The 19,184-nt window shown below is 41.3% G+C and overlaps 1 protein-coding gene across 1 annotated transcript; it reads left to right on the top strand.

Annotated features, from left to right (window-relative positions):
• Positions 1-13,209: 13,209 nt before the first annotated feature.
• On the top strand, positions 13,210-18,761 carry LOC123820339 (disintegrin and metalloproteinase domain-containing protein 1a-like). The gene is given in 3 exon segments (XM_045841052.1): positions 13,210-14,909; positions 14,911-16,371; positions 18,756-18,761. Coding segments are annotated over 3 exon segments (2,127 nt in total). The 5' UTR covers positions 13,210-14,249.
• Positions 18,762-19,184: the final 423 nt, after the last annotated feature.

Below are 19,184 nucleotides of genomic sequence, written 5' to 3'. Positions count from 1 at the left end.
TATAATCACCCCATGTCCAAGTACATGGGGGAGAATAAGCAACCTAGGCAAGAGGCAAACTTGTGCAGTGCTGAGTTTAGTTGGAAGTATTCATTTTTCCTTCTTTTTTTGTTTTTCTACTTTATTTATTATATTTATTTTGCATTTTCATTATTAAGTTAATGTATTACCCCCTGACAATCAAAAGAAACAGAGCATTGGAAGATAGTTAATTGTCAAGAAATCACAAAGCATGTAAAATAATAACATCAATTCTGTGCAAGACACTAAATACTTTATGTTCATTGCTTTAATTTAATTCTCCCACTCACTCTATTAGACCATCTTCTTGTACATGTGGAAACACATATAAAAGAGTTTTGCTGTAGAGCTAGTAAGGGATGGAACCTGAATCCTACCCCAGGTATAACTAAACGTACGTTCTCAACCTCCTCACGAGACTTTTCCTTTAGTTAAACAAAAAATGAGCAAGAAGACAATTGATATCCTTACTTTCCCAGTACATGGCTTGTCCCTCACTGACTTTAATGAAAGCCTAACAAATGATGCTGATCTCTCTCATGAACTGACCACATTGTGAAGCCATTGTTGGTGAAAGTGTCTTTTTCCCCATTACATTCTGACATCATGGAGTAGTGGGCTTGTATCTTGCTCAGCTCTAAGAGTCCTGCTGATTATAAGTGCTCAGTAAATGTTGACCAAGCAAAGCACTGGCTGGGTAGCTCAGTTGGTTAGAGCATAGTCCTGTCCACCAAAATGCTGCAAGTTGATCCCCCATCAGGGCACATAACTAGATTGCAGGTTCGATCCCAGGTCTGTGTGTGTACAGAGTTGCAGGGAGACCTTTCAATGGATCTTTCTCACATCAATGTTTCTCTCTCCTCCTGCCCCCACCTAAAATCAATAGATATATCCTTGGGTGAGGATTAAAAAAAAATGTTGACCAAGTGTTTAACCAGAGCCAACCTTAGGATAGGATGAAATTCTGCTAAAGGTTTAGATTATAAGGTTGAAAATATTATTTTTAAAGATTTTATTTATTTACTTTTAGGGAAAGAGGAAGGGAGAAAAAGAGGGAGAGAAACATCAATGTGCAAGAACTACATTGATCAGGTGCCTCTCACATGCCCCCATCTGGGGACCTGGCCCACCAACCATGCATGTGCCCTGACTGGGAATCAAACTGGCAACCTTTTGGTTCACAGGCCAGCACTCAAACCACTATGACATACCTGCCAGGGCAAGATGCAAACATTTTTTAAAATGTATTTAAAATATTTTTTAGGCTTAGTGTGTTTAAAAGCTTAACATTAGAGTAGAATTTTGGTGTTTCCTTGGGCAAATATGCTCACTGACTTCTGCCAAGAATGTAGGCAAAATGCTGACTCTTTAAAATTAATATTCCCCCACTTCTGGACATTAAGTTTAACATTTTTGAACTACAGAACAATTAAAAAAAAGTCCAATACCACTTTTGTTAGTTAATAAAATTATGAAAGTCTTCTATGAGGTTATGATAGAATGAAATATGAGGATAAGAAGGTCTTGAATCAATTTCTGAACAACAAAGTCACAGTGGCTCTTCTCACAGTTAGAAAATGTGTTAAAAATTATTTAAGAAGAGAACATTGAGGTAGACTCATGACAGACCAAGGGTTTGCAACCTCATGCCTGCTTCATTGCTGTCATCTAACTGGGCTTTCTAAGACCCTTACTAAGATGCTCCAGACACTGATTCTGTCCCCACAGTCTGGAGTCCAGGAACTTCCATTGCTCCCCCCATGATCTCAAGTAAATAGTGTAAACTTGGTATGGCATTCAAAGACTGTGACAATTGGGTGGTCCAGTCCATTTCAACTGTTGTCTCTTGTGGCTTTTAAAAACAAGCATTTCTTCATATTAGCATGTCTAACAGGAACAGCCTCAGTCCTCTTTACACACCATGGCCACTTCCCACTCTGGGCTTTTCAGCATAGTCATGTTTCCACTGAACGACCTTATTCTTCCACATGCCTGTTTAGTTCAGTTCTCACAGCTCCAGTGAGGCTCTTGAAACTGCTCTAGCACTCCATTCTGTACTCTATTGAGTGAAACATGGGTTCTCTTTGAGGGTACTTGTGGAGAGAACCTACACAGGGGGGAGTCAGCCTGAAACAGACCATCAAGTGTGTGTTTTCTATAGAACAAGGTATATAAATATCATTGCCACTAAGTAGAATTATCAATTCATACTTTGAGAGCGAGAAATGCATTTGTTTATTCATGGAACATGTTCTCAGAATCTCAAATTCTGGAGGTACTCATGAATTAGTGGAGAAACAGAAAGAAACGTTGTAGGAGACAAAAGGAATAAACTCTGAAACCACAACATTTCTTCTAGTAATGCATTTTCAGTCACCTAATAATCATGAACTGAGTGGTAATGCAGATAATTTCACATGAAAAATAAAAAATTTTCACATGAGAAAGAAAAAAAGTCAGAGTGCCAGTGCCAGGAAACAGAAAAGGCTCTCCCTCTGCCCTCCACCAACCCCTCAGCCACTAAAAGCCGTCCTCTATAGTTCCATGAAGAGGTAAATCAGGTCACTGTAAAACCAAAGAAATACAAATAAATATGCCAAATGAAGCAAAGCCTATTAATTAATCCTTTGTTTTTAAAAATGTGAATGGATCCCAACATTGAGGTAATTGATGAGTCTTGATTTAACAAAAGCTCACAGACAGGAATCTCTTTACAGGAAAACTAAAACAGTTGCAACAAAATGATATTAGTATGGCAAATCGCCTAATTATTGAGAGTCTACACTGAAGTATTTACATTTTGTATAATAAGGCACCTAAAGTAAGAATTTGTTAGGTGTATTCATGAATTTTTCTAGAAGAGATACAATTTTTATTCCTCTTTATTGTCATGTTTGGTGTTTTTATAACCACTGTGCATATACAAAAATGTTTTATGGAACAACTCAGGCCTACAAGAAAACAATAGAGCACCTCTCCTAAGCACTGAGAGCACCCTTTTCTTCTCTGTGGATGCTGACAGCATGAGCGCTATGTAAACTTTGAGTCTTATGTTCTTCCAGTCTGACAAATCCAGCCAAGAAGAATTTCCTGAGAGCAAAATAAAAAAAAAAAAATCCCTTTTAAAAGACGAAAGTCACCTTTCTTCTGATTGACATGGCTTTCATATTCTTGTCCCTAAATCCCAAGTGTTACTTTCTGGTTGATTGGTCTTGGACATGGAACTTCACTTTCTGGGGCCTCAGTTTCCTCCACACTAAGATGGCCACACAAAGAATGCCCCTCGCAGAACAGATGAGAGATTAAATTGGGCAGCACGTGTGCTGTATCTAGCGCAGTGCCTGGCATACAGTGGGTACTCAAATAAATTCTAAGAAGACATAAAATCAGGTGGGATGACCAGTGTAATAAGATTATGATATTAATCATATGTTCTACAATGATAAGATATTCAAATCAAGTCACAACACTGAATCAACATTTGAGATGTCTATTAAACATCCAAGTTGGCTTTTCAGCTCGGCAGCAAGATGATTGAGCCTGGAGTTGAGTCTATGACTATGCAGACAATATCAAATAAGGCAAAGTCTCTGATCTATTAAAATTTTTAAAGATTATAACCCTGCCCCAAGTAGGTTTGCAGTGACTGGAACTGAGAAGATGGAAGGATCACTCCATCTGCTGTGTAAGTAAGGAACAGGCAGGGGCAGAACAATGGACAGCTGCAGAAGCTAAGAATTCCTGGAGTGTGCCAAGCTGTGTCTTGGAAGCTTTCAGAATGGTTGAAATGCTGGTGGTGAGAAGAGGCTGATCTGGGTGGGTATATTGTGAGGTTGAGCTAAAAAGATCTGCTGATGAAGCAGATGTAAAGTATGAGAGAAAGGAAGCAAAGAAGGATGTCTCTCCAGGAGCTCTGCCCTGAGAAACTGCACAAACAGACTTTCCATTTGCTGAGGTGGGGATGCATGTGGAAAGAGTAGGCATTGGACTTGTTCAGTTTTAGATGTCTATTAAACATCCAAGTTGGCTCTTCAGCCCGGCAGCAAGATGATTGAGTCTGGAATTCAGGACCTACAGGACTAGGTGAGGCTGGCTGGGAAGTGAGCATAACCAGGGAAGGGAAAAGGTCCAAGGACAGGGTGAGGACTTAGCTCCCTGGCATTTCATGTGTAGATGTTGGTGAGATGAGAAGGATTCAAGAAAGAAAGGGGAGACAGAGTGGCCGGTGTAGCTGGAGTACCACCAAGAGAGAGTGTTGTCCTGAAGACCAAGAGGAGAAAGTGTTTCTAGAAGAGTTATACACTATGGACCCAGTCCATACACAAATTCTCTTGACTTTACCTTCCACATACATTCAGAATGTGACCTTTGATCACCACCCCATTTCTCCAGTGCATTGCCAGTCACCATCAACTTCCTCACAGACAACTGCAGAAGTGCTGAAAGGGTCTTTCTTTGACCCTGGCTCCCACAGTAGCCTCTTTTCCACCCACCAGGCAGGGTGATTCTTTTAAAGGTAAGTCAGAACATATCCCTTCTTTTAAATGATGCAGATCACTCTATTAGGGGAGGACTGAGTGTTGCTCATTTGACTTCACAGTACGGAATTATTCATTAGTAACTTGGAGTGGAGCTGTTTAGATGGATGAATGGGAATGAAAGCTTATTCTAGTAGAGCCAAAATATAAAGGATGAATCAAAGTACATTTCTGAAGCTGTTCGACCTCATAAGAATTCAGATAAATGAAGATTGTATAGCCAGAAAGAGATGTCACTATGCACCCCTTAGATGGGTTATAGAAGATTGAGAATTCCAAGCATTACTATGGAATGGTGGGTAATGTCGTAAACTGCATTAGAAATGTAAACTGGTATGCCACTTTGAAATAGTATTTTTTTATTTCCTAGTTAAACTGAGGTATTAAGTACCTTATCACTTAGCTTTTTTACTCTTAGGCAAACCCCCTGAAAATTTCCGCTTATTTGCCTCATGTTACTGGACAATAAGGTCATGGAAGCCCCTTTCAGAGTATTGCAAAAGAAAAGAACCCTGTGTTCACAGACGATGGATGTTCAACTGGATAGATCCTCACAAAGAAATATAAGTGTAGAGCAGTGGAAAGAAATGAACTATGGCAGCATACAAAAACTGTAATTGAACTTAGATACGGTACGGAACAAAGAAGCCATACATAAACACTGCATTCAAATAGATTCAGGTGAAAGTTAAGATGTAAAACGGGAAACACTTACAAATGTTCAAATAAGGTCCTCCAGAAGTTGCCTGCTCCTTAAAAGTTGTTATAACAATGGCAAAAATAGTCAATATCACATTTTTAGGAAGTATGGATAAATTAATCAAATCATAGAACCTCAAATTTGTTAATTTTTAAGTTAAACAACTCTGGCTGGTGTGGCTCAGTGGACTGAGTGCCAGCCTGTGAACCAAAAGGTTGCTGGTTCGATTCCCAGTCATGGTACATGCTTGGGTTTTGGGCCAGGTTTGCAGTTAGGGGCATGTGGGAGTTATCTGATTGACATGATCTCTCTCACACATCCACGTTTCTCTCCCTCTCTTTCCCTCTCCCTTCCCCTCTCTCATAATAAACAAACAAATAAATCAACAAATAAATCTAAAAAAACTAAACAAAAACACTTCTGTTCAAGATAATGGTGTGGGTAAACATGGCTCACCTCCTCACACAACCACATCAATATTACAACTCAACTGTAAAACAACTATTATTCAGAACTGCCAGAAATTGACCTGAATGGAAGTACTACAACTATGGAACTAAAGAAACCATATTGAGATCGGTAGGAGGGGCAAAGAAGTGGAACAGCTGGTCCCACACCCATGTAAGGTGGATAAAAATCAGGAGGGATAGCTTGAGTGTGAGGGGTCCTAGCCTCACCCCTGACCCCTGCAACTTAGGGTTCCAGTGCCACAAGAAGATAAGTCCCCATAACTTCTGAATGTAAAAACCAGTGGGGATTAAGGCTGTGGAAGACAGAAACTGCTAGAGTTCCAGGCAGTGCCTTTTAAAGGGCCCACACACAGACTTACTTGGACTCACTCCCACTGAGCTCCAGCACTGGAGCAGCATCTTGAAAGCCACCAGATACATGTAACGAGGAACTGAAGTGTCTGGCATCTGAATGAGAGCTGGGAGACAGTTTTGTCCCACACAGAAGTGCTGGCAGAGACCACTATTCCTTTTCTGAGTCCTACTTCAACAGAGTGGGCAGGTGGGTGCCATATCTGAGACTGCATCAACCTGGCTCACACTGTTTCCTCCACCCTGGTGATTCCCTGAGGCCTACCCTGCTGAACTTTGGGGCTATCCCAAGCTGTTTCCAATGGCTCGTCTTGGCTCATGCTTCAGATTTCCCTAAATTCTCTCAAATAAGCAGCATCTGGCCTCAGTGAGCCCCATACCTTTTCTTAAGTAACTGCAGGCCTGGCACTAGCAGCAGCTGGTCTTGGTTCACAGTTTGGCCTCGCTTGGGCACCTCCAAGCCCAGCACAAGTAGAAGTCAACTGCAAATATCATTGTAGCTTCTGTCCAGGTGGCCCTGGACAGAACACAGGTGATGGCTGTCCTTGGCATTTACCTTCTGGGAGGCCTCAGAGCCTGTACACCAAGTGAACAGCTATAGACCATGTCAGAGCACCTCCACCCAACCACCTCCACAAGTAACACACTCAGGGGCAAACTCAGCAGGCACCAGAGCCCTACTGAAGTAAGCCCTCCTCTGTGCAGTGGGGCCCCGCACAGCTGATCCTCCAGGGTGGTTGGAGGTTGATGGTCAGTGATCACAGCCAGTCCTTGCAGTTGACTGGCCTGGGTAAATCCCTCCCACTGACCTGCCAACAGCAATCAAGTTTCAACTACAAAAGGTGGATGTACACAGACCACAAAGTGGGCACACCTCAAATACCCAGCTTTGGTGATAGGGGAGGCAGTGTCACTGGACCCTACAGGACACTTACTACATTAGGCCACTCTTCCAAGCCAGAGAGTGATAGCAGTGCTACCTAATACATAGAAACAAACACAGGGAGGCTGCCAAAATGAGGAGACAAAAAAAAAAAAAAAAAAACATGGTCCAAATGAAAGCACAGAACAAAACTCCAGAAAAAGAACTGAACAAAATTGGAGACAAGCAATCTACTAGATGCAGAGTTCAAAATACTGGTTATGAGGATGCTCAATTAATTTAGGGGAAGAGTAGGTGAACTCAAATAAACTTCAACAGCATAAAAAAACAACATGGAAACCATAAAAAAGAACCAGTCAGAAAGGAAGGATACATTAACTGAAATGAAGAACAATTTATAGGGAATCAACAGCAGAGTGGGTGGAGCTACAAATCAAATCAGCAATTTAGAATATAAGAAATCAAAAAATACACAATCAGAACAACAAGAAGAAAACAGAATCCAAAAAAATGAGAATAGTGTGTAAAGAGCCTCCAGGACAACTTCAAGTGTACCAACATTTACATCACAAGGTTTCCAGAAAGAAAAGAGAGATAGCAAGAGACAGAAAACCTTTTTGAAAAAATAATGACAGAAACCTTCCCTAACTTGATGAAGGAAATAGAAATACAAGTCCAGAAAGTGCAGAGAATCCTATACAAAATGAACCAAACAGGCCCACACCAAGACACACCATAATTAAAATGCCAAAGGCAAAAGATAAGGAGAGAATCTTAAAAGCAGCAAGAGAAAAGCAGTTAGTTACCTACAAGAAAGCTCACATAAGACTGTCAGCTGATTTCTCAAAAGAAACTTTGCAGGCTAGGAGGGACTGGCAAGGAATGTTCAAAATGATGAAAAGCAAGGACCTACAACCAAGATAACTCTACAAAACAAAGCAATCACTTAGAATGGAGGGACAGATAAAGAGCTTCTTACACAAGAAAAAGTTAAAGGAATTAATCACCACCAAACTGGCATTATATAAAATGTTAAAGGGTCTTCTTTAGGAAGAAGATCAAAACTATGAACAATAAAATGGCAATAAATATGTATCTATCAATAATTGAATTTGAAAAAGCAAACCAGCAGAAGAGAAAAGAATCATAGATACAGAGAATGTTTTTATGGTTGTCAGATGGGAGAGGGGTTGGGGAATCAGCAAAAAAGGTGAAGGGATTAAGAAGTACAAATTGGTTGTCCCAGAACAGTCATGAGGATGTAAAGTACAGCATAAGGAATATAGTAACCAAAGAATATATATGCATTACCCATAGACATAGACAATGGTGTGGTGATTGACTGAGGAAGTGGCGGGGGGTGTTGGATGGAGGGGTACAAAGGGGGAAAAATTGGGACAGTTGTAATAAAAGAAACAAAATATAACTTAAATTAAAAAAACAAAAACTAAATAAAAACAATAAAACAGCTGAATCTTGGTAACAGCAGTAAGCTATGTTAAATTTTAATTGCCCTATTCCCACATCCTTTTCCTCGGGTCCCACTAGCCTTGAAAAACTACATCATCACAACTACAGCAGCTGTGGAAACAGGCAGCCTAGTTCCCAGTGGAATGGGCAGAAAAGTTCGGTGCTCCCTCAAAAGCCCTATCCCCATAGAGGTGTTACTAATTAACATGTCTGGCAGTTCCCAGGAAAGTCCTCCTTCACAGGACTTGTCTTGATGTAAAACTCTAGAAGAAAACAACAGGCACAAGTTTCACGGCCTTGGATTTGGCAAGGATTTCTCACATATGACACTAAAGGCACAGGCAACAAAAGACAAGATAGGCAAAACAGAGTTCTTAAAAATAAAAAAAAATTGTGCATCAAAACCACTACAACCAGAGTAAAAAGGCAACACAAACAATTGAAGAAGATATTTGCAAATCACATATCTGTTAAGAGATCAATGTCCAGAATATATAGAGAAGTCCTAAGCCTCAACAATAGAAAAACCAACAACCAGATTGACAAAACGGGCAAAAGACTCAAATTAACATTTCTTCAAAAAAGATACACAGACAGCCTATGAGCACAGGAAAGGTACTCAACATCACTAATTGTTGGAGAGATGAAAATCAAAATCACAATGATGGGGTGGTGGAGGGGGATAATGGTAGAAAGAAGGGGAAGGGACTAGTCAGAGAACATGTATGAATGACCCACAGGCAAAGACAACAGTGTGGGAACTGACTGTGGGAGCCGAGGGTGGGATGGGTAGCGGAGGGCAAAGGGGGGAAAATTGGGACAATGGCAACAGAGTAACAATAAAAACAGATTAAAAAACCTACAATGAGATACCACCTCACACCCATTAGGACAGCAACTATCAGAAATAAACAAACAGAAAATAGTAAGTGTTGGAGAGGATATGGAGAATATCAAAACCCTTGTGTGCTACTGGTGGGAATGTATTCTGCTGTGGAATACAATATAGTGGTTCCTCAAAAAAATTAAAAATAGAATTACCATATAATCCAGCTATACCACTTCTGCATATATAGCCAAAAGAATCTCAAATAGGTCCTGAAGTGATATTTGTATGTCCATGTTCACAGCAGCATTATTCACAATAGCTAAAACATTAATGCAACTTAAGTATCCATTGATAAACAAATGGATGAGCAAAGTATTGTAAGCACATACAATGGAATATATTAACCCTTAAAAAGAAATTAAATTCTGCAATCTACTATGACATGAATAAACCTTGAGGATATTGTGCTAAGTGAAATAAGCCAGTCAAAAAAGACAAATATTGTATAATTCCACTGTATAAGGTACTCATAGTAGTCAAAATCATACAGAAAGTTGAATGGTGGCTGCTAGGGCTGGGAGGAAGGCAGCAATCAGGACTTATAGATGAATAAGTATACAGTTTCAGTTTTACAAGAAGAGTCTAAAGATGGATAGTGGCATTGGTAGCACAACATTATGATTGTATTTAATTCCAGCTAGTGTACACTTAAAATGCAGAGGAGAGTAAATTTTATGTTATATCTGTTTTAACACATTAACATAAATCAGAAGTGGTGAAATACTTCTCCACTGTAAGAGCCACCTTCAAGAAACTGAAAAGACAGCTCACAGAATAAGAGAAAATATTTGCATATCATATCTGATAGGGACTAGTACCCAGAAAATATTAAGGAGTCTTCCAACTCAACTAGAAAAGGACACCCAACCCTGACTGGGATGGCTCAGTGTGTTGTTGGGTGTCAGCTCACAAACCAAGAGGTCACAGGTTGGATTCCTGGTCAGGACACATGCCTGGGTTGCGGGCCAGGTATCCCTGGCCCTGGTGAGGGCATGTGAGAGGCAACAGATCATTGTTTCTCTTGCACATAGATGTTTCTCTCCATCTATTTCTCCCTCCCTTCCCCTCTCTCTAAAAATAAATAAATAAAATCTTGTTTAAAAAGACACCCAGCCCTGGCTGGCGTAGCTCAGTGGATTGAGTATGGGCTGCGAACCAAAGCATCGCAGGTTCAATTCCCAGTGAGGACACATGCCTGCGTTGCAGGCTACGGCCCCCAGCAACCGCACATTGATGTTTCTCTCTCTCTCTCTTTCTCCCTCCTTTCCCTCTCTAAAAATAAATAAATAAAGTCTTTTAAAAAATTTTAAAAAAGACACCCAATTTTACAAGAGCAAAGGATGTAAACAGACATTTGTGCAAAGAAGATATAAATGACCAAAAAGAATATGAAAAGGTGTGTAATGTTGTTAATTACTAGGAAAGTGCAGACCAAAACTACAATGAGATACCACTTCATGTCCACTAGAATGGTTATAGTAAAAAAACAGACATGTCCTGGCTGGGTGGCTCAGTTGGTTAGACATCCTCCTGCACACCTTTAAAAGGCTGAGGGTTTGATTCCTGGTTAGGGCACATATTGGGTTGGCCAAAAATTCATTTGATTGTTTTCCATAAGATAGCTGTAGTAGTGCTTAGTTGTTTTTAACTTCATTCAAAACAATTTAGCTAGATTGTATTGTGACAGCTGTCGTATCAGCATACATTTAAAAAAACACATCGAAATAGGTAAATTTTTGTGTAGCCACTTTAATATTGAAGATGGAAGAAGGTACTCAACATTTTCAGCATATTATGCTTCATTATTTCAAGAAAGATAAAAAAGCAAATGAAATGCAAAAAAAAAAAAAAGATATGTGTGTGCAGTGTATGGAGAAGGTGCTGTGACTGATCAAATGTGTCAAAGTGGTTCCCGAAGCTTTGTGCTGGTGATTTCTCGCTGGATGATGCTCCTTGGTCGGGAAGACCAGTTGAAGTTGATAACAATCAAATTGAGACATTAATTGAGAACAATCAACATTATACAGTGCAAGAGTTACCCAGCATACTAAAAATATCCAAATCAATATAGTTATTGGTGAAAATGAAAAATGTGTCTTTTGTATTATGGAAAAACCATATGAGCCTTTTGGCCAACCCAATAACTAGGTTGGGAGTTCAGTCTCCAGTTGGGGCACATATGAAAGGCTCCTATGTTTCTCTCTCACATCAACATGTCGCTCTCTCCCTCTCACCCCCCTTCTTCCTGTTTCCCCTCCCTCTGAAATCAATAAAACATATCCTCAGGTGAGGATCCCCCCAAAATAGACAATAACAAATGTCAGAGATGATGTGGAGGGACTGAAGTCCTCATTCCATTGCTGGCAGGAATGTAAAATGTGTAACTGCTTAGGAAATCATTGGGCAGTTCCTCAAGAGGTTAAATCTAGAGTTATCATATGACCAAGCAATTTTACTCCTAAGTACCTACCCAAGAGAAATGAAAACATATGTCCATGCAAAAACTCATGTCCATAGCAGTATTATTCATAATAGCCCAAACTGGGAAATAACCAAAATATTCATCAACTGATGAATCAAAAAATAAAATGTGGTATATCCATATAAAAAGAATATTATTTGGCCAAAAGAAAAGAAGTACTGATACAATCTACCACATGGCTAATCCTTGGAAATCTCATGGTAAGTGAAATAAGCCAGTCACAGAAGATTATCACATACAGGATTCCATTGCTATGAAGTTTCCAGAACAGACAAAATCATCAAGCTAGAAAATAGAGTAGTGGTGGCCATGAGCTGGGCAGAAGGGAGAATGGGGTGTAACTGCTAATAGATACCAAAGTTTTACTTAGGGGTGAGGAAATGCTCTAAAATTCACTTGGTGACAGTTGCATAATTTTCTGAACACACTACAAATGACTGACATGGAACTTTAAATGATAGGGTCATGATTATCTCTGAAGCAGGAGGATTTGTGATTGGTGGTGACATATGGGTAACTTCTGTGAAGGTAAATCTGTGTATTACTTGATCAGGGTTGTATTTACACAGCTTTCTCTCTCAAATATATATAACATAAAATTACCCTTCTTTACCATTTTAAAGTGTATAGTTCAGTGACATTAAGTGTATTTGCATTGTTGTGTAACCATCATCACCACCCACTTCCAGAACTTTTTCATCATCCCAAATTGAAACTCTGTCCTCAGTAAACAGTACCATTCACTATGTTTTCCCCAACTTCTGGTAATGTCTATTTCACTTTGTCTCTACAAGCTTGACTATTTAAAGAACTTCATATAAATTAAATCATAACACATTAGTCCTTTTCTGTGTGGCTGAGCCGTTCTGTTTTCAATAATTTACTGAAAAATATATTTATGTTTTCACTCATATTTTCTGATCGTGTTATAACTCAAATTTAAATTTCAGGAAAGAAAAACGTAGGATGCAAATTGGAACAGAATACATCAATGTTTTTAAAGAGTTTCATCATGAAACAGGAGAAGCTGGATGGTGACTGAGGAGTGAGGTGAGCTGAGAGGGATGATTTTATAAAAATGAGACATTACAGCATATAACAGATGGGATCCAGTGGATACACAGATGTTCAAGATGTAAAAGACAGAAGGGACAGTTGGGAAAGTGAAGTCCATGAGAAACTGAAAAGGAAGCAGACCCCACACAAAAGTAAGAGAACTGGCCTTAGATTAGAGCATTGGACAATTTACCCACCAGAGTCTGAGGAAAATTTAGATACAGGTGGACTCATATGGTCTACATGTGGAAATATTTGTGATTGATTTTATTTTCCTCAGTGAAATATGAGGCAAGAAAACAATAGGAGAGCGGACTGACCAGCAAAATGCAGGAAGAGGGAGGTACATTTTGAGACCATGAATGTGCCATTTGTCAGCATAGTTGTGGGTTTTTCTAGGGACATTTTCAGCCCTTCAGGGAAAGCATGAAGCAAGCACATACACACAACATACAACAGATGAGACCTCACAGCACCCTTACCTGGGAGTCATTTATTCGTTCAATAAGTAAGTCTATTGTACTTGATCACATCTTGAACCTGGGCATAAAAAGATGAACAAATGGAAGAGGGCCCTGGACAGAACTTGAGAGACTGAATTTGGATGATGTTTAAAAAAGAGTATTGTCCCTTGCCCCATTTGGGTCTATCTTGGGACACAGGGCAGCCAACCTCTGGCCCTATCTAAAGTCTATCCTGAGAAATGTGCACATCACTACAATGCCTCACTGAGGGATCAAAATCACCCCGAGTTGTGATGTCCATGTGTTACAGAGTGAGAGTTTTAGAGGGGGGGAATGGCCAATGGAGTGTGCCCACCAATAATCACCAAGCCCCCTGGTCTGGAACATTAGGAGTTAACTGAGCAACGGACACAGGACGGGTGGGGGTGGGGTGTTCTGTGTGGCACAGTTGAGGAAGGCATGGAGGTATTGTTTCCTCTCTCAAGCGACAATCTTGCATTTTAGAGTTTGCAGTCAGTCCTTCTTTGTGATTACATCACCACATGTCAAAAAGACTTCAGTCAAGAATCTCTGAAGCTAATGCTGCACAAGGGAGTCACAGGAAAAGGACACTATCTGAAGGATAACAGAGAGATCAAAGAGACTAGAAAGGACACAGCCAGAGGTAGGCGGCAGCTCTCAGAAGTCGGCAGTAGCCACCCTTTATGCAGCCAGCAGACACCTGGAGCTAATACCTGTGACTGAGGGTCTGCACGTCACGGAGAGCTGGTGCTGATGGACACAGGCCCTGCGGCAGCCACTGATTCACCAGGGCCACGCCAGTGGCCACCTCTGTGAGACACTCTGCCTCTTCCTTGCCTTCTCTAAGGAAGAAGCAAGTGCTTCTGTGTGAGACTAGAAGAGTGCTTCAATTCAGGCTCCCCAGATGAAGGGCTTGGGGCTGGTACTGGTGCCAGGATCTTCACATGTAGCGTTGGGCATCATGCTGGTGTTGGTACTGAGTTTCCTGCCAAGCTTCTACTGTGCCCTGGGATCAGCACGTTACTCTTCCTATGAAATAGTCACCCCCGGGGCTCTGACAGTTGAGGGAAGGGAAGACCCAGTGGAAGAGGTATCTTACGTGATATTTATGCAGGGCCAGAAACAGCTGATCCACCTGAAGGTGAAGAGAGACCATTTTGTCAATAACTTCCCAGTCTTCAGCTACCACAATGGCACCCTGGGACAAGAAAGGCCTTCCGTCTCACATGACTGTCACTATGAAGGCTACATAGAAGGAGTCCCAGGGTCTTTTGTTTCTGTCAACACCTGCTCAGGCCTCAGGGGCGTCCTGATTAAGGAGGGACGGTCCTATGGCATTGAGCCCATGGACTCTTCACAACACTTTGCCCACGTGCTGTACACCACGGCACATCAAGCTCGAGTCTCCTGCAGCGTCACTCCCGAAGACAGCCAAGTGGTGTCCCCCAGCAGGCAACAAGGGAGCAGGAAGCCTGGAGGTCTACAGGCACCATCCTACCTGTGGTCACACACCAAGTACGTGGAGATGTTTGTCGTGGTCAACAACCAGCGGTTCCAAATGTGGGGGCAGTAACGTCAGTGAGACAGTCCAGAGAGTGATGGACATCATCGCCCTGGCCAACAGCTTCACTAGGGGAATAAACACAGAGGTGGTGCTGGCCGGAATGGAGATTTGGACCGAGGGGGACCCCATAGAGGTCCCAGAGGACCTGCAAGTGGCACTCAGGAATTTCAATAGCTGGAGACAAGAGCAGCTCCTCCATCGTGTGAAGCATGACGTTGCCCACATGATTGTTGGACAGCATCCTGAACAGGGTATGGGGCAGGCGTTTCTCAATGGTGCCTGTTCCACAGGCTTTGCAGCAGCTGTTGAATCCTTCCATCATGAAGACGTCCTCCTGTTTGCAGCGCTCCTGGCCCACGAGCTTGGGCACAACTTGGGTATTCAGCACGACCACTCGGCCTGCACTTGTGGAGATAAACGCTTCTGCCTCATGTATGAAGATATCACTAAAGAAAGTGGCTTCAGCAACTGCAGCTCTGACTACTTCTACCGGTTCCTGCAGGCACACAAAGGGGCCTGCCTGTTTAACAACCCTCAGCACAAAGGCCGCCTGCGGAGGGATTCCACCTGCGGCAACGGGGTGGTGGAGGATAGCGAGCAGTGTGACTGTGGTAGTAGTTGTCACCATGACCGGTGCTGCGACCAAGCATGTAACCTGAAGCCTAATGCAGTGTGTAGCTCTGGACCTTGTTGTAATCAGTTATGCCAATTTGTTAGGAGGGGAACACCATGCCGTCATGCTCTGGGAGAGTGTGACCTCCCAGAGTTCTGTAATGGTACCTCTAAGGAATGTCCCCCCAATAGCTACAAGCAAGATGGTACTCCATGTGGTAAAAATTACTGTGTCAATGGTGTGTGTGGCCACCCTGATCATCAATGTCAACAGATTTTTGGGTCCTCTGCATCGTCTGCTCCACAACAGTGCTACCAGTTGGTAAACAGCAAAGGGGACAGGTTTGGAAACTGTGGCCCTCCCACTTCTAGTAATCCAGCATATGTTCAGTGTAGAGATGAGAATATATTCTGTGGGAAAATTGTATGTACAGAGGTTGACAGACTACCAACAGTCCCACTCCTTCACACACTAATCCAGATTCCTCATGGAGATAAGTTCTGCTGGAGCATGGATGCCTATAACATTACTGATATCCCTGACGACGGGGATGTACATCATGGCATTTCTTGCGCCCCAAACAAAGTCTGCGTGAATTACTCCTGCACTGATTCTGCTGCACTCAACTATGACTGTGATCCAGCGAGAATGTGTGGTGGGAGAGGGGTCTGTAACAACTTAAGGCACTGCCATTGTGAGGTTGGCTATGCCCCCCCTGACTGTAAAACCATAGGTAATGGGGGTAGTGTGGACAGTGGCCCTCCTGGTAAGCCAAGTGGAGGAAAGCCAGGATTTCAAGAAACTAGCCATCCTGTCAAACATGAAAATATCTTAGACAGAATGATCTTAGTATTCTTTTTACTTTTTCTCATAATATTAGCAATTGCAACTATTTGCATGTGTATCATGTGTAAACGTGCAAAAGAAAAGGCAGATGAAGAGGCAAAAGAAAAGGCAGAAGAAGGAGCAAAAGAAAAGGCAGAAGGGGCACAAGAAAAGCCCCCAGAAGGGCAGCCAATCCTACAAGAGGCAACAGCAACAACAAAAGAGGAGGAAGAGAAAGCAGTGGAAGAGGAGGGAGAGGAGGGAGAGGAGAGAGAGGAGGGAGAGGAGAGAGAGGAAAGAGAGGAGAGAGAGGAGAGAGAGGAGGGAGAGGAGGAAGAACCGTAAAACAAGTAGTGGGAGGAAGAAGCCAAACATATGAAACATCTCAGACACAGAGCAGGTTCTAGAGGCTTAGTGACACAAAGATAAAGTGGGAACTGATAGCTCCAGTGACTCTGACTAGGGTTATACAGTCTACGAAAATATACTGATGTGGAATGAGGGACTCTCTCCCTTTTATTATTCCTTTTAGTAATTAAGATTTTATTTATTTAATATAGTGAATATTTTACTACTTTTGCTTTTTCACTTTTTATTTGAACTCATCACATGTATCTCTGATATCAATGTCTTTGTCTCGGGCAAATTTTTGCATTTACCAGAAACTTTTTCAAGACATGCCATCTTCCATTTAAGTTGTTTGACATGCACTACCATATGTGCCTGCGTTTATTACTGTCACTTGGATTTTTATTTCAATAACAACTACCTATTATGTGAGGTCAGTTGTTCATGTGGTTGACTGTTCTAATTTGCCCTGTAAATGTGCATTCATGAGTTTTTAAATCCAAAAATAAATAAAATCCTATTCAGATCAGATATCATTTTTGATTCCATGTGGTACAGTTTTTGAGTCTATTTTGTCCTGGAACTCTGTGGAAGGGACTATATCTGATAAAGCAGATAACCCTGACTGCACCAGGGTTAAGAGGTCAGTAAAGCATCCATCTTTTCACATCTGGCAGATGTGTAACATTATTTACATATTTTCAAGTTATTACTTCCCAGTATTTCCAGGCCCTTCCTATAGCCATACTCCATTTTTACCTAAAAGATTTTTCTTCTAGAGAACTTTCATAGCTCTTCCTCTTACTAATCTTCCTGGGATGAAATTCAGTAACCCAAAGCAAGTATACTATTAACATTATTCATTATATGCCCAAAAATGTGTTAAACACTTTACATTCATTGTCTTAATTTAATCCTCCCAACTGACCTATGAAACAAACTTCCATCGGAAAAGAGACCAGGGAGAAGTTGCTTTAAAGACAGTTAAGTCACAGAACCTGCATGTCTCCTGAGGCATGGCTCAATCTACATTGTCCACTACCTTATGGACCTTTTTCTTGGGTAAAAAGTGATGAGGAAGACACCAATGTGTCCTTCATTGACCAGTATTACCAATCCTCAGATTGTACTTGTTATTGATTAAAAATGTCTCTTTTTTTTACTACATGCTGACATCATGGACTGGCATGTTGCCATCTTATTCAGTACTGTGGTCTCAGAACATAGTAGATGCTTAATAAATATTTACCAAGTGAATAATTTAACCAGAGCTAGTCTTGAAATATAGGGCCAGATTCATTCCCTGGGGAGATGCTTCTTGCCACTCCCTGGAACCACCAAAATCTTGCTCAGATGCAATGATGCTAAATATTTATTAACAGTCAAGTAAGTCACAAAAAGTTTATAAAACTTCAAGCTCCAGCGAACGAAGGCTGAATCCCATTGAGATAGACTGTAGTAAGGGAGAGGCCAGTTTTAACATGGACAAGAATGAGCAGGTGTAACTCAGCATGTTAAATCTCCATGTTCAATGGACAGCATTTCCTATAAAGAGGTTCCTATAAAATCCTCCTCCAAAGCCCATGTAACAACAGTTTGCTCTGCATTGTGTGTGACTGTCTCTAGGAAGTATACCATTTCAATGGACTTCTCTTCCCCATTATATTTGAAGGATTCTGAAGAATGCTCACACCTTCCAATAATCAGTGTTGGTTGTCACTCATGACCCAGTCAGCTGCTCCCTCCAAAACTCTGATGGTGATTTATTGCTACCTTTTACCTGCCTTCCATGGATGGTTATTGTCCTTCCTGTGCTGCCTCAGGCCAGCAGAGACCCAGTCCCTTCCCTTAGTTCCTCAAAGCACAGCTAAATCCAGGCTGTGGATTTTTATCCAGATTTAGAGGAAACAACGGAAAATTATAATGTGGAAAATAACACATTGGCATGTTGCCCATATTAATGTTCCTAGAGTCCAGGGACATGGCATGTTCCACTGGGGGACTTGGATAGGCCATCTCTCTCCTTTGACTTGACCTGATGTCCTTTCTTGTTTCTGTAGGAATGATTTTGGAAATATTTTCATAGCATGGAACCAGACTCCACTCTATTCTCTGGGGCCCAGTGAAAGGGAAAATTTTTTTAAATAATAATTTACCAAAAACCCAGATTACATCATCATAACCTCACATGGATGTAAACATGCCCACAATGAAGACAAAGCATTACATTGGTTTGACAAAAATTTCTTCTGGTATATCCAAAGCTCATTTTTTTCTTTCTTCCTTTTTTTAAATCCTCACCCAAGAATACGTTTATTGATTTTAGAGAGAGAGAAGGGAGAGAGATAGAGAGAGAAATATCTATCAATTGCCTCCAACAAATACCCCACTGGCTATCAAACCCATACCTTTTGGTGTATGGGATGGTGCCCCAATCAACTGAGCCACTTAGCTAGGGTGAAGTTCATTTTTTAAGCTTGCTCTTGTAT

Source organism: Phyllostomus hastatus, unplaced genomic scaffold (assembly GCF_019186645.2).
Source record: "Phyllostomus hastatus isolate PE091 unplaced genomic scaffold, TTU_PhHast_1.1 phas_contig_1162, whole genome shotgun sequence".
NCBI lineage: Eukaryota > Metazoa > Chordata > Mammalia > Chiroptera > Phyllostomidae > Phyllostomus > Phyllostomus hastatus.
Note: the sequence above shows the minus strand (reverse complement) of the source record. Positions and strands in the feature narration are given on the sequence as shown.